Genomic DNA, 17,848 nt, shown 5'->3' on the forward strand with positions numbered 1-17,848 from the left:
CCCAAAAGTTAGCAAAGCCCCTCCCGAAACAAAATCGTAAATACGCCACTGATGGGAACTACCCCAACGTGCTGGGATTGTTCGTCTGAATTCGTGCGAACGGAGAGTCGTCTGCAGAGGAATTTAGATCTACGTGAGAGAAAAAGTTTGATTAGTGTGAAATTAGACGGCGTTACGAGTTGCGGATATTAAAATAAAATAAAAATAATGTTGGAAATAAATGTTTATGCTTTAATACATTGTTTTATTTTTGATAAAGTTCCAGTTTGGAACCAAGCTCGTGCAGATTACCACAAACGACACGTCGTGAACAAAACATGGGCTGATGTAAGTAAGGAAGTTGGAGTGGGATATATGTATATTTTTCTTTATTTTGTCTTTAAAATGTAAAGATTTAATTAATACAGGAACCACAACTTTTTATTCAATGTTTATTTCCTTTTTGTTCCGTAAAGAATGATTTTACAAATACATGTAATGATGTAATTATTGACAAATATGTTTGTAATAGCAATAACGGGTTTCTTTACACATGGAGAAAATTTAGTATTTTGATTCTGTAATCTCTAATTTAATTTAGTTAATTTATTTTAAAGTTAAAATAGTAGCGTTTACCACTGAAACATAATAATAACGGGAGCGATATTCACTCTATTTTGCACAAAAAAGAAATTATTGGATATTATTATTAATTAGGCTCTGAAGACTTTAAAGCAAGACTTTAACTTTCACGCAAAAATATTTCACATTGAAGCTTCGAAAAATACATTGGACTTGATTCGCACTCACAAAGCTTCGGAAGTAGTAGAGGCACATGAATTCGCAGTTCACGTTCGTATTCGAATTCGGCATCTCATTCAGAAGCATTGGAGGCCCGACCTGTTGCTTTTTACGCTTTTGGATTGCTCTACTTATTATAATTTTATTGTTAATAATTCTAACATGGAAAATGTAAGCTATGACAATGACTTAGTGTTAGTAATTTTTATTATTCTTGTCTGTTTTACTTGTGTAAATACAAAAGTAAATATATAAATAACGTGTCCACTTAAAATGCATTGTAATACAGTGCAGAATGTAAGAAAAATGGACGAAAATAAAGACAAAACAATACGAAACAGTATCATAATTTGCATCCAGTGTTGGATGGGTAATGTACTTTTGTAAGAACAAGATTGAAGGGAAAAGTAAAAATTACAAGGATAGAATAAATCAATGAAACAACTTTGATTGGAAGTTCAAGTAAAAAAAAAAACTTATCTCCATACTTCTAAAAGCTAGGGAAATTTTTATGACAGCAGAGGGAAATTTTCTAACGGAAATCTACTAACTCTGAATCAGGCTCGTAGAAGCAACAACGAAGGGGAGTTCGACAGAGGCTGTGCTAGTGATTGCCTTGTGGCTTGTGGTGCTTTGTGAGGAATGAGGTTAAGTGGGCCCTGTGATACACCTACACTACACTTACACTTTCTGTTCCATTTACACGTACATACATCCCCTTCTTTTTTTTAGTCTCTTTCTATTTACATTTTATAATTCCCACTTTCCTCTACATTTTTGCCCTGTTCATTTTGGCTTTTCGCCCTCCTTCCCTGTCTGAACTTCCTTCCCGATTATGACTTTTTCCTAATTTTGACTCTTTTCCCGACTTGTGTCCTTTTCCCAATTGTGTCCTGTATTTTATTCTATTTTACTTTTGAATCCTAAATCCTCTGTTGAGTACACATTTGACCATTTTTGCACTTGTAGCACATATGACTATTGAGCCGATGCAACTACCTATTTTACTGATAATGGTCTACGACAAGACAAAACAACGAAGGCGTTCAAACATTTTGTTTTCAAAGAGCAATTATTATGTGTTTTATTAAAATCTGACTGTATGTTTGATTGCAAGTATAAAGCTGCTTCTGTGAACTTGTTAAGTCATTTCATTAACATTGGCAGCATAAAATAAAATGAAAATATCAAGTACAGTTGCAAATTTCTACGTATTAAATGTAAAGTCATAATGGCTAGTGAGGCGTCTAAGTTGGAATTTTTTTGCAAAGAAGAAAATGATTATGGGTTTCCTCAGGAAGATCCACTCGAAGGAAAAGGGTGTACATACGAACTGATGACTGATAGCAAAGAATTAATATTATCTACAACTGAAGGAGAACAAACAATGGAGAAGGATGTAGCTGTGTATTCTTCGGATGTGAAATTAAACATTGATGCGCTGAAATCAGAATTTGCAGTAAGAGATAATGCATTTGAAAATAATATGAAAACACAAAGAAACGTAGAGGTTGAAGTGACCTCTACGTCGTACTCTGGTGAATATAAACAATTAACGGCAAATGGTTCAAATTCAGTTGGGCAAGAAAGGTAATGTTAAATTTTATATATAGTAATTGGTTCAGATTGATAATCCAGTTACATGGGTTAGGACATTTTATAGTGAAAAGCAATGGTTCGCGAGAAATAGGAATGGCAGATAGGCCTACGTCAAACCTAAGTTAATAATCTACGGTTTGGAAGTGTAACAACAGACATATTCTAGTTGTACGCAAAGACACGTGAGTACAGCCATACCGGTACAAATATCGTGTAGCTCGTATCTCAATGAAGTAGTGATTACTATTGATTAAACATTTTTCACGAACTCTTGTAAATATTTGAACTATGGGTGACTTGTGATAATGTTTCATATCTAAAGATTTGTGATAAAGGAAAGGTATGACTCAAGGGGATCCGAAATGCGAACGTAATATTTGTTATAGTGGATTTTTTTTTTTTTTAAAGAAATTAATATCCGACTCTTGTGAGTTTGCACAGAATTCATGTCAAATATGTCCAGCCACACTTTTCCGAAGGTCTTCGAGAAACAGCAAACCGTAACACAATAGATAATTCTTATATCTGCAAACTGTTGATTTGCAAAAATAGGTGCCGATTTATTGTAAGAACCCATACATAAATACTTACCATATGTAATTCTTTTTCAGAAACTCGAGCTTTTGTGTTTTCAACAAACGTTTCTGGAGAACGGACTTGCATTAATCCATGCAGCTCCATTTTATGGAATGCTGCAGTGTACATACACAAGAAGGATTGATATACACAAGGCACTAACAAACTTTTGCGTGGTGATCACTAGAGACTTAAGTACTATTTAAATCAGAGCAGGAGCGCAACATAGAGCAGGGGTTTGATTCGTCGTTTGGGGACAGGCGTGTCAGAAAACTTCAATATAAATATAAACGAATATAGCACAAAACAATATTTGGCTTAAAGTTACTTTTCTTTCGTGTTAAATTATGTATTTGTATACTCGTAAATACGCTATAGGTAACATTCAAATACATTTTCTTTGCTTATATGTGTGTATATCGAAATAGCACGGTTACTAAAGTATATTTCGCAAGTATGTGGATCCCTTAAGTCTGGACACTTCTGTAGTAGCTGTACATTTACTTTAGATACTTCACTTCCTTTCACATACAATGGTTACTAGCTCCTTTGTCGGGAAATCCGTGTATAACAGGTTTGACCTTCATTAATTAGTTTTTACAGTTTTAAGAATCTGACGGGCAAGAACACAAATATTTGAAATATCTGCTAGTAGTCTATTAAATATTATTTGAGATTTGTTATGTAAATTATACAGTAAATCTGCACCAGTTAATGCTAGCGTCTTTGTTTCTTCTGGTATAATAATTTACGCCGTAGAGTTTGAACACTTCGAAGTAGTTTATCGAAGAGAGCATAGTTTAGATGAAATCGTATGATATATCGACGGGTTACTGTCAAAGAAATGTATCTACAAAAATTGTTTGTTTCAGATACGGATATATATCAGACATTATAAAAGTTCGAATGTTTCTCCGTGTAAAAGATTATAAGTCAAACCTTGCTTGTAAAAAATAGTCGATCACATAAAAACCATTGTGGATTATCGAACACTAAAATCAAATATGAAAATACAATTTGTTTTCGCAATTATTAAAACTAATCTTTTGTAGATACATGCCTATGACACTAAGGCATCGATATATAAATTTTTTGTTTATTTTAAATGGAGGGAAGGAACGTCAAAATATAAAACATGGGTGAAAATTTACTCCCTTTCTCTTATATATATAAATATATATATAAAATCAATCACATTAGAGAGATAAAAATCAGTTCGTAAACTGATTTCCAAAAGCAAGTTGACATACACATTTAATTTAAAATGTGAAGAATGGCATTATTAAGGTGGGAGACTCCTAGGGTTTCGAAAGAGGGGAGATGTGAAAATTATCTAGAAGATACACTATTAGTGTCGAATCCGTAGTCTTAAAGGTGACTCAGTTGATGGCAGACTCAATAACACTAAGCCCAAGCTAAGTCAAGAACAATTCTCATTTTGCCTAGGAGTTGCCCATTCATATTTATTTTGCTCAGTTATAATAATATTGATTAATATAAATCAATCGTAATTGTACTGGAGTAGGTACAGAGAGCTCAGGAACATTGCTCTTATTTAACCTCAGTATTTTATTTCAAAATAATGTGCATAACCATATTATTTTCCATACAAGTGCTGGTGTTTGAACTGTCACATGATGAAATACAAGTTTGTGCAGAATTACAATAATAATTTCTTTAAAAATATCAAGTATCCACGCTACAAAGCGGAATTTTCGAATTTTTAATTTGAAATTATGAAGTTAGAAGCACGAGGCTTTCCAAATTTGCTGTTTGGTTTTCTCGGCAACCCAATGTAAAATTTCAAAATGGCTGTTATTTGTTTTTAAACCACCAGTGAATAGAAAATTGTTGCAAGTTTTGACAATAACAATCTTGAAATAGAAATTACATTTTAACACTTTTTACCCCGAAGACTTTGAAATATCTCAAAAAAAAAAAAAAAAACCTAAAAACACCAATTAAGGGCCAAAAATTCTTAGAGAAAACCAATATATGCCTTTTTTTTAAAACAACATTTTTTTTCAAAGCCTGGTGCTTCTACACTATTCCAGTTTCCAGAAAATAATAACTCAATTTATTTCATTCATCAAGTGCCGACAACATAATTTCAAACGAAATACGTCCGCGTTAGTTTCCCAGAGCGGTGTATTTAAGAGGACAAGTTTTAGAATAAGTGAAAAATAAAAGGTATTAATAATTTTTCGTTGGTGGTATCTGCGGACATTTTTACATGTTTTACATTCCATAAAATAGTAACAATTTATTTCACTCACCTAACCGTGATAAGATAATTTCAAATTGTATCCTTTGCGTTGAGAAGAAGAAAAGCTACAATCGGCAATTCTAAGTTCCACAACATTTCAAATAGAATTACTGGTAACTTATTCGTAACATGATCCGGACTTGTACTTTTTAATTGCACCCATTCTACTTCAAATTTCGGAATATGTAATTTGAGATCTCGTCATTTTTCTTAGGTAAGTGTAGGAAATTACTAGTCTTAGTTCCCGAAATTTAGAGAATTGGGAGAATATCCCTACCTATAAGCCACGAAGAAAATTATATTTGTTCTATTACAAACTTATTCCGAATTTGAATCTCTTTTTTGCGGCTCACTGGAACCTATCGTGGAAGTATGAATTTTGCGTCGTGCTAACTCTAGTGACAAGCAATGAGAAAATTCTCGATCGTTGTATTTAAACTTGTTTTAAACTTGGTAATCTGAACGGCTAGTTTCTGCTTTTATGTGCGGATTTTACAATATCAGATCGTGTGATTTCTGCGACAAGTGACATAAATTGAGATCATATTTTGAAAATTTAGAACAACAAAAAAATATCCCTAAGTACAAGCCGTGAGAATATATTTCCAACTTGAACCAGCTACTTTATTGTGAATATTTTTGCTTCTAACTGCAGAGAATATAACCTCAGGTCAGGTGGGTGAATAAATCAAACTTTGCATTTTGCAGAAATATTTCTTCTGTGCTTTATTGAAAAGCTGCTTGTAAAATGAAGGATTTTTTAGTTCATATCTGTCCTTTAGATTATAATTATATTCAAATATTGTATGCATTTGTATTTTATAATACTCGACTGATACTTGTTTTCATTTCATGTAGCAGTGTATTATAATGCTATTTTTGATAAAAATTATCTGTTGCTTTGTAGTGAGCTAATCTGATCCGAAACCCTTAAGAATTTCGGCCTGCCAGGTTTGATACATATCGTCAGTAACATCACAAACGCAAGATTTTGCATGGATATGTATTTCTGCCACCCTTATATAACAAAGGTAGCGAGTATTTTAAGCTACTAATTAACTATATGATGTAATCTGTATGTCTTTTAGCTAATGAAATATTACATATATTTATCTACAACTATATATTAAATGTTATGTACAGGAGATTAAAAGTATAATTTCCAATACATAATAACTGTATAGAGCAGCGTTTTCAACCGGTGTGCCGCGAGGAATCGAAACAAAATTATTAATTTTATAACAATCAAATTGTAAAACGTAGGGAAAAATGTATATTTGTATTTCACACTACTGTGAATCTCTACTATGGATCTACAGTTTTATGTTTCATAGCGTGTTACTGTTTTGTATATTTCTAATGTTGAAAAAAGTATTTGTTGTCATTATGATGACCGTTATTGCTTTTTTATTGTTGCAAACAATTCGCAACTTAAAAATTCAAAATATCATTCAATCCTTTCGAAAAAAATACCTACATTTGTGTTTCAAAAGTAAAAGAAATTTGTTTGTTCGTTCGTTATGTAGTGATCTTCCTTCTTAGTGAAAGGTTGAATACTGTTTTTTTTTTAAAGCGTATTTTTAAAAATTGAGTCCAATATTTCATTGCAATTGTTTTCTATTTTTAAATTAGAATGAGAAATAAGCATAATGATTTACCACGGGAAAAAACAGTGTACCAGCTTTCTTTGCTGTGAGAAGGAGATCGATAATGACACACACACAAAAAAAAAAAAAGTGTTTTACAAATAATATCTATAAGTGTGCCGCAAGAATCCAAGTAACACCGGTAGTGTGTCGCAAGTTGGGGAACGCTGGTATAGAGTATATTTTCGAAAACAATAGACTGTTAATATCTTTTTTAAATGTGCCTTATTCGCGACATTGGCTTCTTCTGTGAAGGATTTCTTTAATGAAAGATGATCACTATGACTGTAAATCAATTTGTAAGCTACGTTAGTGTCAGTCTTTATTAAGGGCAATAACAATTTTTTAGAAAATATGTTTGTAGTACATTTGAAAATTGAATCTAATGAGCAACGTTTCATTACTCTGTGGAGAATCTTTTAGGGCGACTTGGGGGGCGCGGTGGCTCAGTGGTAGAACGTTCACCTCTGGTGCTTGGGGTCACGGGTTCGATCCCAGCCCCCGCCAAGTGAACTTTGTGGTGGACAAACACCGTGCTCGTGGGTTTTCTCGGGGTTCTCCCGTTTCCTCCCACTTTCTTCATTCCACCATTTTCACTCATCTCTCATTATCACCGTCTCCTTTAGCCTACCCGGCATAACCGTGGGACGTAAAACTTAAAGATTTTTTCTTTTAGGGCGACTTGTTCGTTATTATTATTATTATAAGTTGATTTCATAGCGAAGTTAGTCTGAATTTTCATTGTCGGCCACTGACATTTTATCATAAAATAACAGCATAAAAAATTGCACCTTCTAACCATCTTTGGATTTTTGAGTGCAGGTTTACTTTAGGAAAGCACAATGATTGCTATAAATAGAAGGTTTTATGAAAGTAGTTAGATCTAAAATACTTTCTAGGAAGGTGGTATCCTCGTTTATTATGGCTCTTGCACGGAGGAACTCATTGCATGGTATAGTGGCAATCTTATGAAGATGAGAGTAAAAGCAACTCAGACAGACAATTAGGTTATGGTTCAAAGGCACTATTTTTAGTTTACTTATATATCAGTTTTCCAAGTTATATATCAATTTTATATATCAGGCCTGTACTTCGTGGACGTGAAGTTGAATGCAGTGATCTATTCCTTGTGAAAAAAAAAAAAAAAAAAAGTTGGGAGATGTACCCTTACAAATTAGATTTCACTTTCGAAATAATGTGGTCAGTGTGTAAAATTGGAAATTTCAGGTTGATTTCTAAGCCACTTTTGTAATTACAATAATTCCAAATATAACCATAATCTACCAAAGAATTGAATGCATGACATTTCTCCGATTGTCATTTGCAGCTAGATTACAGGACATAATGTACAGGTTTGGGTGCCACTATAAAGCGTATGAGTCACCGTTGCAAAGAATCCATTATCAAGTGTATGATTTTTTAATTATATTTTCGTTTTTTTGATTGTAGTTTGTATTTTTGTCTCTCTTGTCTTGGTCGATTTCTTTCTTATCTATGGTAAATTGTATCATGCCGTTTTTGTTTTCTCTTGTGCTTCTTTATTTCCCTTGTCTCCCTTTTTCACACGATTAGTTATAACTCAGCATGTTGAGGCATTGTAGAGTTTTATTTTTATCTGAAACTTTAACTCATGTCCTTTCTCCCTATCTTTTACGTTATTTTTAATTTAAAAAGTGCAATATGTATTTATTACAAACATGAAAACATATAATAGTTTGGAGCTAAGATATATCTATATCTATCTATCATATATATATATATATATATATATATATATATATATATATATATATATATATATATATATATAGATAGATAAACTGTTTCTTTTTTATATGTTCTTTAAAAATAATATTTGGATGAATTCTTCGTGATTAGTTCCCAATTAGTATCGTCTTAAAATAAATATTTTAAAATGTGACCTAAATCGGAATTAAAACAAGGGGATAATGCTTTCAATCAACAAGGATATTTTCTAAAAGTTTGTTGTTGGTTCTGTATTCTTCGTTTCAAACACCATTTAGTTATTTTTTTTCTTTTTTCCATTTCATTTGTTGCCACACTAAAGACAAACATCTTCAATCACACATATATATATTATAACGAACATTAATACAAAAAACTGAGGTTTAATTGTTCCAGTCTATTTCAGGAAAGTTTATTTTGTTTGTAACATACTTCCGTCTTCATCTATAAAGCTTTGTCCTAGTCCGTGTTAAAGTAATATATGACTTTCTTCTCGACTTTCTGTATTCTTTCTCTCGACATATTCTGCAGTATCTGTTTAGGTAAGATCCGAAATTTATTAGATCTTACTTTCTCTCTTATGATGTTTGCTTTTTCTTACGTTTTAGCTTGTTTCTAATATCCTTACTGTTTTCATTTCTTCCTTCGTGTAATCCAGACAGCAGTAATATATTTGACTATATTCCATATTTAATCCTTTAATATTTGGTTTAAAGCGACCATGAACAGTAACAACTTGCATTGTTTCTTTGTTTAATTCTCTTGTATCTTTATTTTAATTGACCGATATATTATTTCAATTTCTCTTCTTTCGTTGAATTTTCGCAACTTATTTTTCACTTTCCTGTGATGACTGCGTCCAGCTTCAGTTTGCTAATCAAAATTTTTGCAATTATTTCTTTGTTTTGTAAATTCTTTATTTTAATCGAAGTTTCAATTACTGGTTCAAGTACAACTAACGAATGAAATTTCTGGGGGTTGGAGTTCCAAGAAAAAGTAGCTTTGTCCATCAGTAAAATTACTTCAGTATACGCCTCATAGCTGGAGATCCAACATCACGGTACAGACATGCTCTAAAACATGACATGCCTGGATATTCGTCCATTTGAAGCAAAAAAGAATGAATTGATCAGTATTATTTAGAGAACCATTTGATAGATATTCCGTTAGTAGTTTATGTTAAATTAGTGACCATGGGGTAGTGGAGGTTAGGTGTCGCGATGTATTGTTACACTTTTCTTTCTTTCGACAGTGTAGATTATTCTTGACACACACTCATAGTCAACGTCTTGCGAATAAAATCAGAAAAATAAACACACTGCTGAACAAGACTGCACTTATTTAATATAAAAACACATTTACACGTGACGTTTCGATCTTCTAGCCAAGATCCTCATCAGACGTACACTCTTACCGGGATGTGGCTTTTAATGTTATGATGTGTATAACACTCAGGATCTTTCACGAACTAATTGACTGGCTTTGACACCATCTTGCTCCAATTTCGCCTCGTTGTTCTCTAAATACAATGGACAGACTAATATTTGTAAGGTCGTGTCGCTGGCGTGATGATTGTAGCGTTGGTATCTGGAATGAAGAGACGGTCGAGTCACGGCAGTTGTTACTTTTCCACTTGCAAAATATATTTCTATATGTTCATATATATTATTATTATTATTATTATTATTCGCTTTCTTGCATTTTTTGTACATTGTATTAGATTATGCTACGATGGGTTAGAGTAGATTACGTAAAGTCACGTTTGTCGTTTCTTTCTTTCAAAATACATTCTGTCTGTTTATATTTATTTATAATAAGTTGCATCTTTCATGTTTACTGGGCATGGGTTAACGCTCGGTAAAGTTACGTTCGCAGAAATATAAAACCGCTGGACATTTTCTTTAAACAGCAGTTGGTTGTATTTTCTTTCGCACTGGAAGTTACTATTTTCAGCCACTCGTAGTGTGTCAGTAGCTGTGTTACACTGCATTATTATCCCGACAAAAAATGGAAAGTATATGTGTTAAAATTTGTACTGGTTTTATCTGAACACCCAAGAAATTGTTTAGGGTACATTTAATATTAAAGCGGATATATCACAACTGGTTTCGAATCTGGGATAATATCACGGATAATGTTTTTAACTACATACAGAAGTCTTTTTTGGTAAATTTTTGTTCATAATGTGCAATTAACCAAATACAGCGTTTTAGACTTAACTTATTGTGTGCATAAGTGACAGAAATCCTTTACAATAGTTTGTTTGTTCGTCCGTCTGCAAACAGCTATCAACAAAATTAAAAAAAAAAAATCGAGAAACGGATTTTTGCCAGCGGTTAGGCGTTCGAAGAACAGGTTTCATCTCTGTTTATTCTATTCAAATCTGAAGTGGTTCAAATTTTTCATTTCTAATTGCAACGTTTATTGCCACAGCTCGAAAATTTTAATATAGCGAGAAGTGGACACTTGTTAACGATTCAGCAATTTAGCACAACATTCACGGCTATCCAGAGTATTCTACCGAAACCGAAGGTAGTTGAAATTTACTATTACGTCCTGTTTCAAAATTTCGGTACAAGATAAACAGTGAACGTTTTCAAGATGAAGTTCCTTATAAGTATTTCAGTATCTCATGAATAGGTTCCATTTCGTCCCATAACCCTGTTTTCGAACCAAATATTATTCAGGTTAGTCATTTTAATTTCAAGATTTATTGCCTTAGAAGGAAAGTGTAACACATAACGGGAAGCGATTGTTTGCAAACGATCCAGTATCTATAAATAACATACGTATCATGACTATATATAACTCTGTTAAAACCGGCTGTTGTTAAAAATCACTGTTACCTTCGGTTTAACATTTTCTGTCTACTTCTATTGCAACCGGAGCAACTGAAACAGAGGACTAGGTATTAAGGTTTAAATATTTGTCACCATAGAATGGAGACCGTAACAGATAGCTACAAATGTTTTTTATATTCAGTTCAGGGTCCAAAGAGGACATACGAGAACCCACAGCACGCTAGCAAGTGCTTGAAATATAATAGTATCTAGTTTCTTCAAAATAAACTCACTGCTGAAGAAGACTGCACTTATTTATTATAAAAACACATTTACTCGTGACCTTTCCATCTTCTAGCCAAGATCCTCATCAGACTTACACTGAATGATAGAAAAACTACTCTAGAATATATACGCAATTCATCTCCCTATCTGCTCTCTCATTGGCCCGTTCAAACAACCAATCAGAAGCGTGGAAATCTATTTGAACTGACCAATGGGACAACATTACATTCTACCTTAAAGAAACAACAAGCCTAGACGGCTTATTTCTGGGACGTAAAGAAACAATAAACCTAGCCGGCATATTCCCCTCTGGTGCATGAGGTCCGTGGTTCGATTCCAATACGCGCCAAGTGAGCTTTGTGGTGGACAAACACCATGTGTGTAGGTTTTCTAAGGTTTCCCCCTTTTTTCCACGTTCTTCAATCCACCAGTTCTTTCATTTCTCATCATCACCGTCTCCTTTAGGATAGCCGGCGTATGCATGGGACGGAAAAATTAATGAATTTCAAAATTGGAAATCGTTCATATTTACGATTACGTCCAATTTCAGAACTGATATTCCTAGTGCAAAAACGCTAAAAGATGTTAATTTGTGGTTTGTTGCAATCGATTCGACACTGAAAGTATATGTTCATTTTCTCCGTTGAAATTCAATTCAAACTGGAAGTGATTAAAATTAACCGTATGTAGTTTCAACATTTATCTCCACAGAGCAAACAGGTTAATAGATAGCGAGAAGTGTTGTTTTTTAAATGATTCCTCATTTGGAAATATGACTACAGTATTATATGATGACCGGAAGTCTTAGATTTACCATTAAGATTTGAACTTTATTTCCGTAGAGTGAAAATGGTAATAGATATGGATTTTATTTTGTAGTCGAGTTATCTTGCCAAGAAAACGTTCCGTCTTCCTCGTTGAACCTCTATTCAAATAAGAGGTGGTTAAAATTATCAGTTTCCTGTTTCAACTTTTATCGACTTAAAACGAAAATTTTTACAAATAGCGTGGAATTATTTTATTTGCAAAGACCAGCCATTTTCAGCGTCTCAAGACAAGTTGGCATAACTACCAACAAGAATCTACCAAAACAGAAAGTGGTACAAGCTTACTAATATTACCAGTTTTAATACCTATTTCTATAGAACAAAAACGATTAAAAAAATATCTATGAGTTTTCTCAATTCATATAGGTTGCCAAGAAACGGTTTTATATTTTACGTTAGTCCTAATTTCAAACCGAAAGAGGTCCAAATTGTTTATTTCTGGCTTCAAAAGTTATCACTATAGAACACAAATGGTAATAGATATCGACAAGTAATATTTGAAATGGATACACCTTCTCTTTCGAATATATATCGCCACAACTTGCAGTACCGTATCGAAACCGGATGTCGTTCAATTTATTAATATTTCTGGCATTAGATTTTCATGGAGAAAAACTGTAAAAGATATAGAGAAATGTTTTATTCTGACCTACTCAGCGTCCCAAGTGTAGCTTCTATTTCATCCGTTAAACCTCTATTCGAATTGGAAATGCTTGAATTTTACGATTGTTTTCAACATTTATCTACATTGAATTAAAAGTGTTAAGTGTAGCTTGTAACGGCTTATTGAAATGGATCCAGAGTCCAAGGAAGAACTTGTATCTAGGGCCTTATTCTCTAATTCAGCTAGTATTAACAGATGTATTATCCCCAGTTCGAATATTGAATTCGCTTCCTTTGGAAGTCTTAGTTTCCCACTTCGTAACGATTTTCATTTGTTAACTTAGGCGTGTCCAAAAGATACAAGTGTGCATTCGAAGTACGCTTATTTCCGGAATTGACGTCACGTAGTGTGCGTCAAAGATTCAAGTTCAGAAGTCTGCGAGTGCATAGTACGTAGTGTGCGAGGATGTACAATACGTTAGCACATTTGTGTACTTAAGATGGGAGTTCTTCGCAGTAGAAACAACAATAATGTCAAAGTAACTTAATAAAATTTTAAAAGAAATATTTTTAATATTTTTTTGAGGCGAATATACTTGTCTGCTGATCTAATAATAATTTACTTGATAAATATACAAATTAGTGATTTTACAAGTGGAATATAAAAATGTTACGCAAATAACAAACGTGTTTACGTTGTGTTCTTTGAGTATGCAATGGAATTTGAAATAGCATAGTGAAAGCAACCAAGTAGTTTCTTTAATAATGCTATAAAGGCAATTGTGTTTAAATATTACATGGTTTATGTAGCTTAATTGAAATAATTACACTATCGGTTATGGAGCTATTTGCACGTAAATGACAAATTTTAATTTTGTATGAATTAAAATGTTAAGCTCTAGCATAGAATAATGAATACCTAGATCATTCATTTCTCTATAGCTACAGCTACAGGTGAAGCTGCAAATGTTAATTCGTAGGTAGATAGGCTTAATTTTCTATTTTGGATTTTAACAAATTTCTTTCAAAGCTACCATATTTTCTTGCACTTGAGAGACTGTAGTTTACTAATTACCATACATTTAGCATTTTTGACAACTGCCCAAAAGTGAAATACAGATCAAAAATGTCTTTCCACACGTTTATCAAAGATTTCACAAATTCTTCTTGGGAAGTCTTTGCTTTGGCCATTTCATTTCTTTTTTTCATTCTTTTTTTTAATTCTTCGATTCAGCGATTTGACCTTTCGGTTTCGGTTTTGAAAACTCGCCTGTTAGCTCATATATATATATAAGTTAGTAACTAGCTTGGTTCCTTTCTATAACGAAGTTTAATATTTAATTCACATAGTAATGCCGAGCGTCAGCGAGTGAAGGCAAGTTAGAGGCTCGCAATGCACATTCTTTTCAGTCTTGGTTAGGAATCGGTTCACTGAACGATTCCTTGAATGAAATGACCAAAGTAAATATTTGCCTTCCTTTTAATTCAAATAATCTCATTACGCTACCGTTTGTGAATTGATTATGAACAAATAATTCCTTCCGTATAGTTGAGCAATGAGAGCCACTACATTGCATACTGTATTTTTCATAAAACCGTCTCTTAATTTTCATAAACTTATTATTAGATTAACTCTTTGGGGATTAGATTAATTCTATTACATTAACAATTTGTACCATACGGGGTGTTTCATGGTACATTGCGTTATAACTCTCCTATTTGAGCTTCTTCGTCCGGTTTTTTTTTTTTTTTTCAAGTACAGAGGAATTGCAGAAGACATTACCGATGGTTTCACACCTTCCTGTGTCGAGACATAGGAGGTGATGACATCATAAATCTGAAATTTATATTTTCGTGTAATATTTTTGGGGGGGTTTATGTAAAGTATTTTTGGCGGGCTTATTTTTGCACGTAGAAGATTAAAATTTTGCACAAACATGCAGTCCACCGAGTGGTATTTACCAGATTTTCTCTTCAGATTTTTGCGTTAAAACAGGGGGAGATCCAGAGGGTCCAAAAGTTGAAAAAAGGGATATTTTTACCCAAAAATCCCGTTTTTCCTCATTTTCCCACCTTAGATACATGATGGAGGCAAGTGAATGGTACCGCCTGAAAGGCAGTTCTATTCTGAAGAGAATGAAGTGCGACACATGGCCCTAGGGTAATTACAGAAGTGTCGGAATTTTTATCAAAATATAGTCTACTTCTGTATAGGGGAATTTTGGGCATTTTCGGTACTATTTTTGTGCTGGCTTATTTTTGCACCTAGAAGATTGAAATTGTGCACAAATATTCAGTCCACCGAGTAGTATTTACCAACTTTTTTCAGATTTCTGCGTTAAAACAGGGGGGTACAGAGGGGCTAAACGTTGAAAAAGGGAATTTTTTTTACCAAAAATCCCTCTCACGGGATTTTCCCGCCTTAGATACATAACGGGGACAAGTGAATGGTACAGTCCGCGGCATAAAATTTGTTACAAATATTCTAAGTCCAAATTAATAACAAACTCTTGCCCAGTTTTCTTATGCATTCCCGCAATACATGTATCAATCGATTAGTTGCTTCTAGTATTTATTCCAACTCCTTCCCGTCTTCCACCTCTCCTTGTCTAAAGCAGTGTGTGTGACGTAGTACACTCTTTCCATTCAGCTGAAAAAGAAACAGGAATCAAGTTTACAACGTTATAGCTTTAAATCAGTCTTTTCCATTCGTTTGTTCTGAAATATTTTTAAGAGCCTAAATTAAAGGAAAGTCACACAATCTTCCCAGAGCTTCATAAATATCTTTAGTGTCATTCTTTTCTTTCTTTAAAGAGTGCAAGCTAGTAAGATGCTCCCTAAGAAATCTATGGAAATTGCCAAGAGCTGTAAAATATCTACGGACAGAAACGAGTTTTATTCAATGATTCATTTAATTTCTTTTCAGTAAGTGCAAGGAAATGTTTCAGGGCCGTCATTTGGGCAGGAAAGGAGGGTGTAATTCCTCCTCTCTTGAGCTTCATAAATACGTATTTTTTGATCAAATGTATAGTAATACACTAATAAAAAGTGAAAATCTTATGTCGCCGGAGAATCTCTTCCTCCCCCCCTCCCGAATAAATCTAAAAGACACTGGTTTTAACAACAAACCTATAGAGTTACGATAGCACATTGCTAAAGAGCTTACATTTGGTTTCAAGAGTCGAAAGTTCGATCTCAAGCCATATGACTTCCTGGGTGACATTGAGAGAGAGAGATAGAGAGAGGGATACAAGTATGGAGACAGAGAGGGATGATTTGTATACACAGATTTAGAATTGGGGAAAAAATGATCGGACAGCATTCGTATTATGACGAAAATTCAGATTTTGTGAAAGATAAGAAGGGAAGTTTTCGAAGTGCGAGGATCACATTAGCCAGTTGTCGAATTAATGTGGAGAACTCTTTTTAGAGCATCAGATGATTACGAAAGGAGAGAAAGATCTTCAGAACTGAGGAATTAAGATTTTAAAAAATCTGGTTTCGGCGAGGGGTTTCGAACCACGAACCTTGTGGTCATCGAACCATGACTTTATCCATTCTTCTACGGAGGATTCTATTACTGGTTCACATACGTTTCCCTTAGCTGCGTTGAAAGCTACCTTAAGGGGATATTCCAAAAGTTGACTCGGTAGATGCGCCGTTCAGTTAGGACGTAAACCTCTTGTAACTTAGTTACAATGTGCAAAATGAACTTCCTCTCCTTCAGGACACATTTTAAAGCTTTAAAATGTTACTATTGCTTTAATTAAGTTACATTTGATAGAACCATCTGATAAAGTAGTGCCAAGCCCTGTGCGTCATTGTCTGTTAGGTGAATGGTTAATGTAAGTTACTTTTACGTGGATGGTCCAAGCTTCCAATCAAGACCATTCTTATTGATTATTTTATTTGAGCTACGCTCATACTGTATATTCCACAAGTTCAAGTTTGAAGTAATGTATTCACAGCTAGTTTAATTCAAAATAATTTTCCAATATTATATTTGTTACTAAATTTACATGGCACTCCTCACTTGTTTGTAACCCTGCATAAATGCAAAATTGGTTTAAAAGTATATTTTACTTTCAAGTATTATTGATTTTTTTTTAAATTGTCCTTCAAATTTATTTTATAATTATTTTCTATTTCTTAATTATAACATATTTTCTATTTATATTGTATTCTATGTTACACGTTTATTATTTACATTTTATGTCTTACCTTTGAAGAGGAGCTTTTTACAATTCAGAGCAGCAGGGACATACTCAAGATGCAGGCCTTGGCAATCCAGAGCTTTTGCCCCCATGAAATCAGTACTATTTGTTTGTATATATATCTAATTTTATAGATGGTGATAGCAGGAGCGGATCCAGGGGAGTGTGTTTGGGGTGATCGCATCCCCGAGAATAGGGAACTTTTTATACTTTTTATTTTAAAAATAAAACATATCCGAAGTATTTTTCCTCTTTTTATTATAAACCTAAATTAAAACCTAAAGGAGATAGGCCTTACTTTCTTAACAAAGTTAATTCTACAGAAGAGCTCTTTCTAATTTTCTATTTTTTCTTTTCTTTCTTTTCTTTTCTTTTCTTTCTTTCTTTCTTTTTTCTTGTCTTTTTTTGCAATCCGCTCTTACCTTGATTTGACTTCGAACGACCGCCCCTCCCAAACAATCATCCTGGATCCGCCCCTGGATGATAGACATTTTAGTAAAATATGCCCTCAATCACTGAAATAAAT

At 33.5% G+C, this 17,848-nt stretch overlaps 1 protein-coding gene across 2 annotated transcripts in view; it reads left to right on the plus strand.

Annotated features, from left to right (window-relative positions):
• The first annotated feature begins 1,435 nt into the window (after positions 1-1,435).
• Positions 1,436-17,848, plus strand: part of LOC145680276 (uncharacterized) — a 37,227-nt gene continuing 20,814 nt past the window's right edge. The window contains exon 1 of one of the 2 annotated variants that reach the window (XM_081750628.1): positions 1,436-2,370. In XM_081750628.1, coding sequence (XP_081606754.1) covers positions 2,012-2,370 — 359 coding nt within the window. In that variant the 5' untranslated portion in view covers positions 1,436-2,011. The remainder of the gene's footprint in view (positions 2,371-17,848) is intronic. The other variant, XM_081750629.1, reaches the window with a different exon arrangement.

The sequence above is a fragment of the Thermobia domestica genome, chromosome 3, assembly GCF_964235325.1.
Source record: "Thermobia domestica chromosome 3, izTheDome1.hap1.1, whole genome shotgun sequence".
NCBI classification, from domain to species: Eukaryota; Metazoa; Arthropoda; class Insecta; order Zygentoma; family Lepismatidae; genus Thermobia; species Thermobia domestica.